The sequence below is a fragment of the Natator depressus genome, chromosome 1, assembly GCF_965152275.1.
Source record: "Natator depressus isolate rNatDep1 chromosome 1, rNatDep2.hap1, whole genome shotgun sequence".
NCBI classification, from domain to species: domain Eukaryota; kingdom Metazoa; phylum Chordata; order Testudines; family Cheloniidae; genus Natator; species Natator depressus.
This window is the reverse complement of record NC_134234.1, coordinates 286,816,340-286,833,343: the sequence shown is the minus strand read 5'-3', so window position 1 is coordinate 286,833,343 and position 17,004 is coordinate 286,816,340. Positions and strand designations below refer to the sequence as shown.

Below are 17,004 nucleotides of genomic sequence, written 5' to 3'. Positions count from 1 at the left end.
AGGCAGTGGATGACTTAAATGTTTGTACTGAACTTTGTACTTTTGTTTCTTCTCTGATGTCTTGAGAGCACCTCAGCAGCAGTATTTTTAATTCCTTTTGTTGATGTGAGTTTTCAGACCCTCTTCAGGGTTTTAATTTTGTCTCTACACTTGTATACGTAGGTTGTGTGCTGCTTTCCAGAGTATAATCTTTTATACAAGAAGAAACTCACTAATTTTAGAACTTACTATACCCCACCTGAATTTTGATGGAACCCAGATATCATATATTTTCAAAATCCTAGTCCAGTCCCAAATGCAGTTTTTACTGTTATTTTTTAATCTTAGACATCATATAATCTGCAATGGGACAGACAGTTCGGGCAAAACCCTGCTCCCAGTTTGGATTGTAAATCCTTCGAGGCAGGGATAATCTCTTTTCTGTGTCTGTACGGCCCCAGCACATTGGGGCCTCCATCCAGGTTGAGGCCTTCAGGCACTATAATAATAATATAAATATGCATCACTATTACTAGAGGCAATGGGAGTTTTGCTAATTATTTTTAACAGGAGCAGGCACAGGCCCTTTTCCTGTAAGAGAATAGAAATTTTTAGGACCTGTTGAGATCACTATATAGCATGTAGATTCTGGAAAGCTTTTATTTGTTAATGAAGCTTGCAAATGCTCCAGTTCTTATTAAATAAAGTTTGTGATAGTACAGTATGAAAATGAATATATCCATTTTCACTTGGTGTCCTTCCAAACAGTTTTTGAAGATGAATGCAAATTTATTTTACAGTTCTGTTTACAAAGATTCCTGTGATTCACAACAAAATAGGATATAGAAATGATACATAAAGTTGGCATTCATTTAAAAATATAAAATGGCAAAATGTCACAGATAATATCTGAAAATATAATGTTGCTAGTGAAAGAACCTTGAAAATGGAGTATTCAGCTGTGGATGTCAAACATATTTGAGGCTACTACCATAAACTGAAGCTTTTCACAATGTAGCCACTGAGGGTTTTGTTTTGTTTTTTTGTTTGTTTTATTTTTTTGGGTTTTTTTTGCATTAATGCATATATTTTCAAATGAAATAACATATTGTGATTTAGTGCTTTTTCTTTGCAATTGCTTTGGAAATGGTGCTACAAAAGATTCAGTGCTTTCTGTGCAATTTTCCCCAGATAAATGTATAATAATTATATAGCTAATTTGTTTTGATTTTTGAACAACTTTGGTTTAAACTGGGGACAAGTTCTGATTGTTCCAGAGCTAGTCTGCAGCAAGTGATAGGGCATAAGGAACTTGTATCATTATGGGCTTCTCTATACCGGAAAGCCATAATTCAGCTGCTTCAGCTGCCTGAGCAGAAGGATGGACACTACTGCTGGTATTCTGAGGGTATTGAATTCAGCCTGTTTCAGTAGATGCTAGTCATACTGAAGGCAATATGAGTGACTCCTTCATACACCGGGGCCAGATTTGGCCATGGAAGCACTGGTGATGTAGTAGAGGGATGGCCAACTGTATCTTGCACTCTTGCCAGTTGCTTTTCCTGCTGAATGTAAATTACACTTATTTTGCACACTCGCCAACTGCCACATCAGCATAAATCACTTTTGTTACTTAGAACCTACAGTAAAACTTGCCTTTAGTGACCACCTCTCAGGAGAGACAACCTGTCACGAGCTACTACTTGCAGAGGCCACGGAACACCACTGCTCTCTGGTGTGCAAACCTTTGAAAAGAGACCACCACTTAAGAGACCACTTTTGCTAACTCCCATGAGTGGTTGCTCTTGGCAGGTTTTACTGAACTTACACTTATTTTATGACCAGCATACTCCTTATATGAAACTTACACCTCTGTTTTGTCACCACGGAATTTGGCCTAGAAAGGGTAAATATTTGTCGTACATTACTGGGGAGGTTGTGGGAGAGATGGAAATAGAGCCTGACCCCAGTTATTGAGTTATAACCACCAGGCTAACTTCATTTACCATGTTGTAACCACTAAGTAGTGCTCCATTGCACAACGCTTCTGTGCTCAAATGCAAACGTTTGTGGTTTATATACCTGAGCATTTATTGCCTGTTAAATGCTCCACTACTTTGGGATTCTTGCTTAAACATCAATTTGCCTGATGTTGTCTGTCAAGGTTCCTCCCCCACTCTGAACTCTAGGGTACAGATGTGGGGACCTGCATGAAAACCTCCTAAGCTTACTTTTACCAGCTTAGGTTAAAACTTCCCCAAGGTACAAATTAATTTTATCCTTTGTCCTTGGAATATCCACTGCCACCACCAAACTCTAACTGGGTTTACTGGGAAACGTAGTTTGGACACGTCTTTCCCCCCAAAATCCTCCCAACCCTTGCACCCCACTTCCTGGGAAAGGTTTGGTAAAGATCCTCACCAATTTGCATAGGTGACCACAGACCCAAACCCTTGGATCTGAGAACAATGAAAAAGCATTCAGTTTTCTTACAAGAAGACTTTTAATAGAAATAGAAGTAAATAGAAGTAAAGAAATCACCTCTGTAAAATCAGGATGGTAGATACCTTACAGGGTAATTAGATTCAAAACATAGAGAATCCCTCTAGGCAAAACCTTAAGTTACAAAAAAGACACACAGACAGAAATAGTTATTCTATTCAGCACAATTCTTTTCTCAGCCGTTTAAAGAAATCATAATCTAACGCATACCTAGCTAGATTACTTACTAAAAGTTCTAAGACTCCATTCCTGTTCTATCCCCGGCAAGAGCAGCATACCAACAGACACACAGACCCTTTGTTTCTCTCCCTCCTCCCAGCTTTTGAAAGTATCTTGTCTCCTCATTGGTCATTTTGGTCAGGTGCCAGCGAGGTTACCTTTAGCTTCTTAACCCTTTACAGGTGAGAGGATTTTTCCTCTGCCCAGGAGAGATTTTAAAGGGGTTTACCCTTCCCTTTATATTTATGACATTGTCTTAGGTTCTTTAGACAGGATATATTCTTGTCTTAATGTATAATTTAATATTGTGTTATTTGGTTTGGCTTTTTTGTTGGTTTTTTCCCCTTCTCTGGTCTACTTTATTCCTTAGATGCAGGTTATTCGTGCATTTCACTTTAAGCACTGTTTGCAAAAACCTCAAGATAGTTCAACAGATGATTAAATGTGCTGCCGCGTCTTAAGGAAAAGCAAACGCGCACCCTGGTTCTCAGTATCTCCAAAATGGACAGAGATGACACTGCATTATGAACAGGTTCTTGTGATTTTTGAAATCTGGTGATTTTGAAAATAGAGTTTTGTTTAAAAATTTGAAGCTCTGTTACACAGTAAGTGAACTAAGTCAATTGATTAGAAATACACACAAAAACCCAGTGACAGGGTTCAGTACAGCACAGCCTGCCTCACCCCCACTGCATACCTGCCTATAGTATGCAGTCAGCAGTGGCTCCAACCTCTCTGCACTTCTTCCATTAGGTGTTACGGCCTCTGGAAAGCACAGTCTCAAAAAGACTATGGTCCCTGACTTGGTCCTCCCACAGTGCTGCCCTGTCACAGCTGGTTCAGAGATCTCTGAGTGAGTGCTGAGGCCCTCCTATGCAGCCACTACACCTATAGTTTCCCTCTCCCTGAACTCTAGGCTTCCAGGGTGCAAAAGGTCTTGCAAGGCCCTCCACACCATTGTAGATTTCACTCTTGATTTAAATTTAGTTGGCCGCTGCAAAATATGCACCTCTCCACTTGACATCAGTTCCCCTGAGGCTGTTTCAGTTGTGGCCAATATTCCTTCCCTTCTCCAAGCACCTCCCTTCCTTGCCTCCTTCCCCACACATAGAGGATAGATTAATTCCTAATGAGGTTATCCTTGCCAAAGCCAGGCTAATTGCCTGGACTTAAAAGTGGGAGTATTGTCTTGTGATCTTTGACTCCTGGGTCATTCCTCTAATTGTAAGTTCTATTCCCATTTCTGCAACTAACTCTGCATTATTTGGGCAAGTCACATAGGTTGCATACCACAGTTAGTATGTTATATTATAATTTAAATCAGCTTCTGTACCAGATGATTGGAGGATCACTAATATTATGCTAATTTTTTTTAAAGTCTCCAAAGGCGATCCTGGCAATTACAGGCCAGAAAGCCTAACTTCAGTACCAGTCAAATTGATTGAAACTGTAGTAAAGAATGGAATTATCAGACACACAGATGAACAGGATTTGTTGGGGAAGCATCAACACGGCTTTTGTAAAGGGAAGTCATGTCTCACCAATCTATTAAAGGTGGTAGGTGGATGTAGTGTACATGGCCTTTCAAAACAACTTTGACTAGGTCCCTCAGCAAAGGCTCTTAAGTGAAGTAGGCAGTCATGGGATAAGAGGGCAGGTCCTCTCATGGCTCAATAACTGGTTAAAAGACAGGAAACAAAGGGTAATAATAAGTGGTCAGTTATCGGAATGGAGAAAGGTATATAGCGGTGTCCCCCGGGGATTTGTATTGGGACCGGTACTGTTCAACATATTAATAATTGATCTAGAAAAAGGGATGAACAGTGAGGTGGCAAAGATTGCAGATGATACAAAATTACTCAAGAGAGTTAAGTCCAAAGCTGACTGCGAAGAGTTACAAAGGGATCTCACAAAACTGGGTGTCTGGGTAACAAAATAGCAGATGAAATTCAGTGTTGAAAAATGCAAAGTAATGCATATTGGGAAACATAATCCCTACTATACATACAAAATTATGGGGATCTAAATTAGCTGTTACCACCCAAGAAAGCTATCTTGGAGTCATTGTGAATAGTTCTCTGAAAATATCCGCTCAGTGTGTAGCATTAGTCAAAAAAGCTAACAATGTTAGGAACCATTATGAAAGAGATTAAGAAGACTGTAAATATCATAATGCCCTATATAAATCCATGGTATGCCCACACCTTGAATACTGCGTGAAGTTCTGGTCACTCCATCTCAAAAAAGATATATTAGAATTGGAAAAGGTACAGCAAAGGGCAACAAAAATGATTTGGGGTCTAGAACAGCTTCCCTATGAGGAGAGATTAAAAAGACTTGACTGTTGAGGTTAGAAAAGAGATGACTAAGGAGGGGCTATGAGAGAGGTCTATAAAATCATGAATGGTGTGGAGAAAGTAAATAAGGAAGTGTTGTTTACCCCTTCACATAACACAAGAACTAGGGGTCACTCAATGAAATGAACAGGCAGCAGGTTTAAAACAAACAAAAGGAAGTACTTCACACAACTCACAGTCAATCTGTGGAACTCATAGCCAGGGGATGTTGTGAAGGCCAAAACCATAACTCGGTTCTGTTAGGCAAAAGATTCTTTTCCCCAAGAATCAGACAGGCACAGACAATACTGAAGGGGGTTTATTCACAGTACTGGGAAGACTGACAAGCAGCTTCAAAAATACGGTGCCATAGTGGCCAGTTATATACATTCTTTTATCAGTTCATTTGCATTTATCTGTACATACAGAGACAGACATTGTTACAAATCAAGAGAGAACCCTAAGCAAAGATAAAAATAGGAACAGTACATACGTATAGAGGTCATCCTATTGCATCAAGCATCTAGAAAAGGAGTACTTGTGGCACCTTAGAGACTAACCAATTTATTTGAGCATAAGCTTTCGTGAGCTACAGCTCACTTCATCGCATGCATACTGTGGAAAATACAGAAGATGTTTGTTTTTATACACACAAATCATGAAAAAATGGGTGTTTATCACTACAAAAGGTTTTCTCTCCCTCCACCCCACTCTCCTGCTGGTAATAGCTTATGTAAAGTCATCACTCTCCTTACAATGTGTATGATAATCAAGGTGGGCCATTTCCAGCACAAATCCAGGTTTTCTCTCCCCCCCCCCCCTACACTCCCCCCAAAACAAACCCACTCTCCTGTTGGTAATAGCTTATCTAAAGTGATCACTCTCCTTACAATGTGTATGATAATCAGGGTGCTGGAAATGGCCCACCTTCATTATCATACACATTGTAAGGAGAGTGATCACTTTAGATAAGCTATTACCAACAGGAGAGTGGGGTGGGGGGAGAGAAAACCTTTTGTAGTGATAAACACCCATTTTTTCATGATTTGTGTGTATAAAAACAAACATCTTCTGTATTTTCCACAGTATGCATACGATGAAGTGAGCTGTAGCTCACGAAAGCTTATGCTCAAATAAATTGGTTAGTCTCTAAGGTGCCACAAGTACTCCTTTTCTTTTTGCGAATACAGATTAACACGACTGTTACTCTGAAACCTATCAAGCATCTATGGCTACCTTATGGGGGCAGGAGGCAGGGTCGGGGGGAGGTAGGGATGAGTGTTTACAGATATCTGGTGGGCTGTGAAGGGAGGGTTTATTCTGTTCTAAAATCTGAGTTACTGGGCAGGCATTGACCATATAGGCTTATTAATTGTTTACAGTTGTCAGTGTCCTTGCTTCTCAGCAGTTTCTGTCTTTTTTGCTGGCTGAATTTTAACTCCTTCCTGACAGTTCCAAAAAAGAATTAGATACGTTCATGGCTGCATGGGATGGGTGCATCAATTGCTATTAGCCAAAATGGTTGAGGATGCAACACCATGCTTTGGGTGTCCGTAAGCCTCTGGCTGCCAGAGGATGGGACTGGATGACTGGGGATGGATCACTTGATGATTACCTGTTCTGTGTATTCCCTTTGAAGAATTTGGCATTGGCCACTGTCGGAAGACAGGATATTGGGCTAAATGGACCATTGTTCTGACCCAGTATGACCATTCTTATGTTCTAAAATAAATGCTTAGGTTATCTTATCTGAAAAATAGGAAAAATACCAGTTCACTTCAGAGGAGTGTTGAAATAGGACTAAATTATGGTTCTTGAGAGTCAAAGTAATGAAGATGAAGAAGAGGCCTTCAGCATGCAAGTAGAAGATTCGCTGTAGTTGTGTGCAATGGGCTTTACCTCCTTGGCACTGTTATAGCCAGTAATCCTTCCTCACAGTAACTGATCTGCTAGCCTTTGCTATGGCCACACAACAACCCCACCCTCACAGACGCACCTCCTCTGGAAAAGTAACCTTTAGAGGCAAAGCAACACTGTCTTTCCCCTGGATGGGGAAAGCAACACAGTTATGCAAGGGGGTTCTTGCATCCACTCCTTTTCCCCCATAGAAGCAGCCAGAATTTAGTCCTTGATGTTTGAGATCCTTAGGTAAAAGATTACAATTCTCATCTATCTTTCATTGTAAACTAAAGCAAAACTTATGAGGGGAATATCAGTGTTTTGGAAATAAACAATGGAAAGCAGCCAAATTCACAGTTGTGCAGTGTTCAGATTTTCAGCAGAGAATTTTTTCGCCACGGAAATGAATGAGAGGTAAGAAAATTGGGACAATTTTACTAGGAATGAGTTAAAATATACGCAGCTAATTACAGCAATGTGTGGTTTGTAATGACTTATAGTGACTGTTTTACACTGTGTCCTGACAGGTAGCATGCTGCTGGAATGTGATAGGACCCATACTATGAAACCTGATGTTCCCTTTTTGCTTACACTGTCTATGCCCTTGGCAGGTAGTTATGAGTAAGGCTATGTTTTAGTCACAGATATTTTTAGTAAAAGTCATGGACAGGTCACAGGCAGTAAACTATATACCGCTGACTAAATCTTGGGTGGTCTGGGGAGAGGCAGCCCTGGGGAAGCCATGGGTGCTCGTGGTTGGGAATTACCGAGGGGAGCCATGGGTGCTGGGAGGGTGGGTTTGGCAGAGCTGGCAGGCTCCCTGCCTGGCTCCATGCAGCTCCCCAGAAGCGGCAACATACATGCCCCTTCCTGGGCGGAGGGACAGCTGGGGGGCTCCATGTCCCAAGCGCTGGCTCTGCAGCTCCCCTTGGTTGGGAATTGCAACCAATGGGAGCTGTGGGGACAGTGCCTGGGGGCGGAGGCAAAGTGCAGAGCCACCTGGCTGCACCTCAGCCTAGGAGCTGAGGGAGGGACATCGTGCCACTTCTGAGGAGCCTCCTGAGGTAAGCACCGCCGGAGCCCTCACCCCCTCCTGCATCCCAAACCCCTATCCCTGCCCTGAGCTCCCTCCCACACCCAAACTCCTTCTACTGCTGGGGTGTGGGGCAAGGTGGCCCGAGACTGCCCTAGCAGTGCCTGGTGCAGCTGGCCCAGGAGCTGCCCGAGCTGCTCGGGCGGCCTCGGACCAGTCGCACTGGCTGCTGCAGAAGTCATGGTGGTCCTGGAAATTCACGGAATCCGTGATCTCCGTGACAAACCCGTAGCCTTAGTTATGAGCTGCTTGTTCAGCAAATAAAGGTACAATTTCTGAAAACCAACACACCTACCCCCAGAACTGGAATGCTGGGCTACATGCTGCTCTCTTCCATGAGGAGAGGAATACCACTCTCCCCAGGCTGTAGAGCTTCGCTGGTGCTGCTATTGCAGGAGCTTCTGCAGCCCCAACCCATCCCTGCTACAGGAAGTGAGAAGAGAGGATGGAAGAATCTGCTTGTGCACAAGAGATCCCCAAGGAGCTAGACTGCATGCAATCAAATCCCTGTTCACCCCAACCCGAATCCCCCTCACACATCCCCGTTCTGCTGGGGAATCTTCCATGGCTGCAGATGTAGGAGCAGTATTTGCCCTGTAGTTTACCAGGCAGAAATATTTATCTTCAAGGAAGTGCTATTGAGGTGCATCACTTTTGTTTGAGAAACCCAAATTCTGCTGCTGTGATGCTCTGCTTGTCCTCAGTTTATGGTATGAAAATATCAACTGTTAGAAACGGGATTTTTTTCCCTAAGGGGAGAAATATTTAAACACTAATCAACGCACATTTTACATCTGAAAATGAGTCCTAATTTGTATAAAATAAGCACATGAAAAGACCAAAAATAAACATTGAGAACGCCGTCTATAATTAACACTGACCTTTTAGGTAAGTGATTATTTTAAATGTCTTCTGTGAAAAATCTTGTATTCTGTAACAAATGGTTTTTAGCTGTTGGCTTCACCCCCAATTCCTCATTTCACAGGTTCTCAATGTTACCAGTTGTCCATTGCACTGCTATTAGGTGCTATTATTCTAATATTCTACTAGGACTGTGTTTAAATTATGTGAATTGTACTATTATTTCTTGGTTGACTTAGGGGGCATTATTGAAATGTTAAATTGTTCTTAGCAATGTCATTTACACCAAAAATATCTTTGAGAGAAGAGTTCAAGGATTTCTTATTCAGAATAGAGGTTTGCTACTTTGAGAGATGTTTTGCTTTCCAGATGAAGCCCCATGTTCATTCTGAACAATGTAGAAAATCATAGATGCTGATTTCTGTTGTAAGGCAATAGAAACCAATGCTCTTGTGCTGCCTCAGTCCTGCTTTACACAGCTGTTGGTTTGCCTATTTCAGGAACATTTTGATGGACCTAAATGAAATTATCTAGGGAAAACACATCTGATCATTGTACTTTGTATTTTTGGATTAACACAAGAAGGCATTGATCTAGAATTGACTCTAATAGATTTACAGCTGGAGAGATAGTGTTGACAGAGAAAACTAAGTCGGGAAGGCTTTACAATCAGTGATCAGAAGGATATTTTCAATATGCAAATTGAAATACAGAGAATAAGCCAGTGTTTGGAACTGATGACAGAGATTCCTAGCCTCCTAATATTACTTTTTTACCCTTCGGGGGAAAATCCTCTTATGGCAGTTTTGCAAGCTATCTTACTTAGAAATCTGCAGTAAGTTAGTTTTCAGCAGACTTGCTGGACATATTTAAAGCATCATCTGGTAATTATGTATTAATAAAGCTGGTCAAAAGGGGGGAGGGGAACTCGATTTTTTCCAAAATTTTTGCTATTTTTTTTTTTCAAAAATTTGAAGAATGTTGACCAGCAACCTATATTAGCATAAGAATGACACCGTTAAGCTGAATGTACAGGTTTTCTCCTAAAAAGGAGCTGAAGATATTATCTTCTGCCTTACAGGAATAGATAATCTCTATGAGAGGGCTCTTCACATCCGCAAACTCCTCCTGACTTTACCCAGGTCTGTCCTTATAGTGATGAGATACCTATTTGCCTTCCTTAACCAGTAAGTACCTTTCGGTTCCTGCCAGAATGCTGCATCTTCATCCCACTTCCACTGCTGGTGTCAAAATTTCCTTTGTCGTCTTCATAATCTTCATGAAATTTACATTTAGGCTTCAGTTAACACAGAAGAGGGTATTTTAATTGGCAATGAAAACAGAAGGAAAAGGTCCATTTTCGTACAAACTGAAGTTACTTTTCTTTTTAACTGACTACAAAGGTCATGGGAAGACTGATAAAAGTATTGCCTTGTACGCAAGGACTGCGACTAGAGCTGGAGCTGTAGAACAAAACAACAAACAAAAAATATCCACATTAAAAATAACTTGCATAATTTAGAAGTGAACTTTTTCCGCTACACTCCTATCTTAAGCTGATTTTAACTTTCTGATTGGAAAAAATGCAACTTACTCAAACAGCCAAAGCACCTACAAGCTGGTGGTTTGATGCTGTGGTGGAGCAAGATCCAAATTTCCTCATGTGTGTCTTTTGGGAAATTCACTGGTGCTCTTGCCCAAAATAATGATGGTGCTACAGGGGCTCAGGAACCCCACTTCTTTCCCTTCATACTGAAAAACGGAGACAGTTGTTGGGGTGGTGGGGGTATCAGAAACTGGCCCATTCTGAAGGAAAAAACTGGGCCAGAGGAAAGGGTAGTGTGGGAGAAAACATTGTTTTACCTGTGTCCCTTTTCTCTTTTTTTTTCCTGGTCCTGGTATTTTCACTGTGATATGCTTTCTTTGATCAGTGTTCTGCCCTATTTCTGGCTCTTTCTGTTTCTGTACTACCTGCCTCCTGGGATTTTTGTTCTGTTGCTCCTTAAACCCTCCCTTCCTTCAGCACTGTAATGTGTATTTTGGGTTGAGCTTCTACTATATCTTCCAGGATGTGAATGATAAACTGTGTTATTAAACATTAATATATTAAATCTACAGGTTCTGTTGTTAGGTTTTAATAGTGTGTGCACATACTGTATATTTGTTGAGGCTAGCCTCCGTTGGACTTGTCACCAAATAAGTGATTTTCCAAACGTGCGCACAAAGTCTTTAAATATAAGGATTTGGGCCAAGTTATTTTTTCCACCTGAAAAACCCCAGCTGTATCTGTTGAGAATGGCTATAATAAGGGTATGACAACCAGCAGTGCATGTAAGACTGCTTTTTATTTCCTGACCTCAATCACCTAACATGGATCAGGATTGGTAATACATGTTATATGATCTGGGTCAGTATTCCTTGACCTCAGCCATTACTAATCCACAATCATTGCTGCTCTTTGGTAGTCTCCTCACTTAATTTTACATTCACCCTAGTAAAATCCCAATCCTCCAGTCTCCACTTTACCTCCCATTCCCCAGCAGCAACGGACCTACTACCAGCACTAGATGATGATATGCTTACTGAGGGTGCATTTACACTTGAGCTGGAGGTGGAATTTCCAGCTCAGGTAGACTGACTTAGTGTGCTAAAAATGGCAGTGTAGCCACAGCTACATGGGCTAGCCACTCACATACAATCCCATCAAAGCTCTAGGCACATACTTGAGACAGTTAGCCCCTCCCAGCACCCATTCTGCTGTGGCTACACTATTTTTAGCACACTAGCTCAATCAAAGCTAGGGCAGGTGTGTCTATCTGAGCTGGAATTTACACCTCCAGCTCTAGTGTAGATATACCCTTAGTGAATGAGAGATCAGGCCCTTAGTTAGCATATCCCTCCTTTGCTCGTATTTGCTCCATAATTGAGTGGATCTGTTGGGGCTGCACAAAAAACACTTTGCTGAAATAAAAATAGTCTCTTGTACTATATTCCACCAAATGTGTGTTATGGAGAACAGAGAGGCAACAGCATGTAGCCTTTCATATTTCATAAATCAGTTATAACCACCTATGTAGCATAGTTCATGAATAATCAAATGGCTGAATCTCCTTTGTAATTTGTAGAACAAGATTTATGATATCTCAGAATAGCACACAGCACATTAACAAAATATGACACAAAAAAGAGATTTTAGAAGCAGATTTTGCAGAATTGGAAGGGATCATTTAGAGTTCTTGGCTCTTTTCAGTTTGTATTGATGTCACAGTGCTGTTGCTATGCAGCAAATGTTTTCTCTATAAAGTATAGTTTAAAGCCTTTTAAGCTGGTGTATTTAAAGATGGGCAAACATACCAGATGCATCTCTAATCCTTCAGGGTGCCAAGCAGTATTGAATCAATGGGAGTTACGGGACTTCAGGCTTTGTGGGACTGGGTCCTGAGTCCTTAAGAATGACTAATCTGGGGAGCTATAAGCCTCAATCCTCAGCTAGTGCTGAAGAGCACACAGTTCAACTTGCAGGAGGAAAGGACATTTGTGTAGAGGTAGCCTTTGTGATTCTGGGCAAGGTATTCATTAGGCTGGTCCTCTAGCACAGTTGTTCTCACCCTGGGGTACACACAGGTCTTCCGGGAGTACATCAACTCATCTAGATATTTGCCTAGTTTTACAAAAGGCTACATAAAAAGCACTAACGAAGTCCGTACAGACTTAAATTTCATACAGTCAAAGACTTGTTTATACTGCTCTATACACTAAAATATAAGTACAATATTTATATTCCAATTGATTTATTTTATAATTATATGGTAAAAATGAGAAAGTGAGCAATTTTTCAGTAATAGCGTGCTGAGCCATTTCTGCATTTTTATGTCTGATTTTTGTAAGCAAGTAGTTTTTAAGTGAGGTGAAACTTGGGATACACAAGACAAATCCTGAAAGGGGTACAATAGTCTGGAAAGGTTGAGAGCCACTGCTCTAGCATAATTTATAAGCAGTAAGGGGGCGACATGGAATCCAGGATTCAGCAAGATGTAGGGAAGCTCCAGCCACACGCTGCTTCTATCGGAGGCTGATTTTTCAGACAGGTGGAGTGACATAGCAGCGACCAGAGGATCCCTCTGACCATCTTGTGGTCAGCTATGCTCTGTTTCAGATATTGGAAATTTTGTTAGATACATGGCTTCATAGTAAAGGGGAGAGGGTTCCTTCCCTCAGAAAGCCCTTAGTACTATCTCACCGACGGTTGTTTGCATTTTTTATTTTTTACACATAGAAGAGTGTCTTTACTGTAGATCACACAGAGTCCCTGAGGGCATGGCTAGACTGGAAACTTCAAAGCGCTGTCACGGGAACGCCCCTGCGGCAGCACTTGGAAGTGCGAGTGTGGTCGTGCTCAAGCGCTGGGAGACGGCTCTCCCAGCGCTCCTGGTAATCCATCTCCACGAGGGGATTAGCGCCAACCCTTGCTCCCAGCGCTCAGAGCCTGTCTACACTAGCGCTTTAAAGCGCTCAGACTTTCTGCACTCGGGGGTGATTTTTCACTCCCCTGAGCCAGCAAGTTAGAGCGCTATAAAATGGAAGTGTAGACAAGCCCTGAGTAAAGTTTTCCATGGCTAAAAAATGATTGATTCAAATTCATTTCTCGCACCCTCCCCCAGTGTCAGTTTATTCTAAATTCTCCCAGTGTTGTATATTGCCAGACAATAGAAGAACAAATTTTTTTTTTTTTTTTTTTTTTTTTTTTGGCTATGTTGTACAGGACTAAGTGTCAAAAAGGGTGGAGAACATTGCATTGTGCTGACAATTTAAGGTTGTTCTGAGCTACTTTTCAGAATTAGGATAGTCACAGAGCAAAAATCTTTTTCTTGATTCTTCTTCCAAAGCCTTTCTCAGTACAGCGATGAGAACATGATGGATCCTTATAACTTGGCCATATGTTTTGGCCCAACACTGATGCCTGTTCCGGACATACAAGACCAGGTGTCATGTCAAGCTCATGTGAATGAAATAATCAAAACAATCATCATCCATCATGAGGCTATTTTCCCAGATGCTAAAGAGCTAGATGGCCCTGTTTATGAAAAATGTATGGCTGGAGATGACTACTGGTAAGTCAGAATATTATCTTTCTGTCTTCATACCAAAATGCTAGGCCTCCATTTTACATGAATGACTCCCATGATATAAGACGTTCTGCATAAATAAAAGAAATATGAAAATAAAAAAAATAATTCTAATGTGTGGAAGATTCACAGGAAAGTGGTACTGTGAAACACATGGGACAAATATAACCATGATGATTGTCAGGGTTTCCTAACTAGAAGACTTCAGTGGAGTTAATTTAGGATTCTGAGAACTATCACAGACGTGACCATCAAGTAGTTGACAGAGGTCTACATGTACAATTGGGAGTGTGTGGCCAGATGGTGTAGTCCCAGTCTTGCATTTGTTGAAGGGTTCCATAAAAGAATTTCAGTTCATAATGGTTTCACCATTAAGCCCAGACATATATACACTAAATTCAGTACAGCTAGAAGGGAAATATCCAGTTACCCTGTTATCCATTTAAATAAATGGAAATGATATCTGAAGGGAAGATGTGTTAATTCCTGTAACAGTTATGATTTTACACCCTGGTCTGAGGATTACATTGCTTCTGACCTTAACTTTATATATATATATATATATAAAGTTAAGGTCAGAAGCAATGTAATCCTCAGACCAGGGTGTAAAATATATATTTAAATTAGGGCTGTCGATTAATCGCAATTAACTCACATGATTAACTCAAATTAATCACAATTTTAAAAATTAATTGCGATTAATCACAGTTTTAATCACACTGTTAAACAATAGAATACCAATTGAAATGTATTAAATACTTTGGATATTTTTTTACATTCTCAAATATATTCATTTCAGTTACAACACAAATTACAAAGTGTACAGTGCTCACTTAATATTATTTTTGATTACAAATATTTGCACTCTAAAAATGATAAACAAGATAGTATTTTTCAATTTACCTCATACGAGTATTGTAGTATGATCACTTTATCGTAAAAGTGCAACTTACAAAAGTAGATTTTTTTTTTTGTTACATAACTGCACTCAAAAACAAAACAATGTAAAACTTTAGCGCCTACAAATCCACTCCGTCCTACTTCTTGGTCAGCCAATCGCAAAGAGAAACAAGTTTGTTTACATTTACAAGAGATAATACTGCCTCCTGCTTATTTACAATGTCACCTGAAAGCAAGAACAGGCGTTCGCATCGCACTTACATAGCTGGCATTGCAAGGTATTTCCGTCACTCAGATGACCCTTCATGCTTCGGCCATCATGCCAGAGGACGTGCTTCCATGCAGATGATGGTCATTAAAAAAAGAATGCATTTCTTTTTGCGGATACAGACTAAAACGGCTGCTACTCTGAAACCTTAATTACATTTGTGACTGAACTCCCTGGGGGAGAATTGTTTGTCTCCTGCTCTGTTTTACCCACATTGCCATATATTTCATATTATAACAGTCTCGGATGATGACCTAGCATATGTTGTTCACTTTAAGAACACTTTCACCGCAGATTTGACAAAATGCAAAGAAGGTACCAATGTGAGATTTCTAAAGATAGTTATGGCTCTTAACCCAAGCTTTAAGAATCTGAAGTCCCTTCCAAAATCTGAGAGGGACGAGGTGTGGAGCATGCTTTCAGAAGTCTTAAAAGAGAAACACTCTGATATGGAAACTACAGAACCCAAACAACCAAAAAAAAAAAAATCAACTTTCTGCTGGTGGCATCTGACTCAGATGATGAAAATGAACATGCGTTGGTCCACGCTGCTTTGGATTGTTATCGAGCAGAACCCGTCATCAGCATGTCCTCTGGAATGGTGGTTGAAGCATGAAGGGACATATGAATCTTTAGCGCATCTGGCACATAAATACCTTGCAATGCTGGCTTCAACAGTGCCATGCGAAAGCCTGTTCTTGCTTTCAGGAGACATTGTAAACAAGAAGCAGGCAGCATTACCTCCTGCAAATGTAAACAAACTTGTTTGTCTGAGCGATTGGCTGAACAAGTAGTAGTACTGTACTGAGTGGACTTCTAGGCGCTACAATTGTTTTATTTTTGAATGTGGTTGTTTTTTGTACATAATTCTACATTTCATCTTTCATGATAAAGAGATTGCACTACAGTACTTGTATTAGGTGAATTGACTATAAGGTGGATAGAAAGCTGGCTAGATTGTCGGGCTCAACGGGTAGTGATCAATGGCTCCATGTCTAGTTGGCAGCCGGTATCAAGTGGAGTGCCCCAGGGGTCGGTCCTGGGGCCGGTTTTGTTCAATATCTTCATAAATGATCTGAAGGATGGTGTGGATTGCACCCTCAGCAAGTTTGCAGATGACACTAAACTGGGAGGAGTGGTAGATACGCTGGAGGGTAGGGATAGGATACAGAGGGACCTAGACAAATTGGAGGATTGGGCCAAAAGAAATCTGATGAGGTTCAACAAGGACAAGTGCAGAGTCCTGCACTTAGGACGGAAGAATCCAATGCACCACTACAGACTAGGGACCGAATGGCTCGGCAGCAGTTCTACAGAGAAGGACCTAGGGGTTACAGTGGACGAGAAGCTGGATATGAGTCAACAGTGTGCCCTTGTTGCCAAGAAGGCCAATGGCATTTTGGGCTGTATAAGTAGGGGCATTGCCAGCAGATCGAGGGACGTGATCGTTCCCCTCTATTCGACATTGGTGAGGCCTCATCTGGAGTACTGTGTCCAGTTTTGGGCCTCACACTACAAGAAGTATGTGGAAAAATTGGAAAGAGTCCAGCGGAGGGCAACAAAAATGATTAGGGGACTGGAACACATGACTTATGAGGAGAGGCTGAGGGAACTGGGGATGTTTAGTCTTCAGAAGAGAAGAATGAGGGGGGATTTGATAGCTGCTTTCAACTGCCAGAAAGGGGGTTCCAAAGAGGATGGCTCTAGACTGTTCTCAGTGGTAGCAGATGACAGAACAAGGAGTAATGGTCTCAAGTTGCAGTGGGGGAGATTTAGGTTGGATATTAGGAAAAACGTTTTCACTAGGAGGGTGGTGAAACA

At 41.1% G+C, this 17,004-nt stretch overlaps 1 protein-coding gene across 2 annotated transcripts in view; it reads left to right on the top strand.

The window, feature by feature from the left end:
* SRGAP1 (SLIT-ROBO Rho GTPase activating protein 1) overlaps positions 1–17,004 on the top strand; it is a 239,567-nt gene that overhangs the window by 204,401 nt on the left and 18,162 nt on the right. For both annotated transcript variants that reach the window (XM_074942133.1, XM_074942132.1), the window contains exons 16-17: positions 9,971–10,076; positions 13,776–14,000. In XM_074942133.1, the coding sequence (XP_074798234.1) occupies positions 9,971–10,076; positions 13,776–14,000 (331 nt within the window). The remainder of the gene's footprint in view (positions 1–9,970; positions 10,077–13,775; positions 14,001–17,004) is intronic.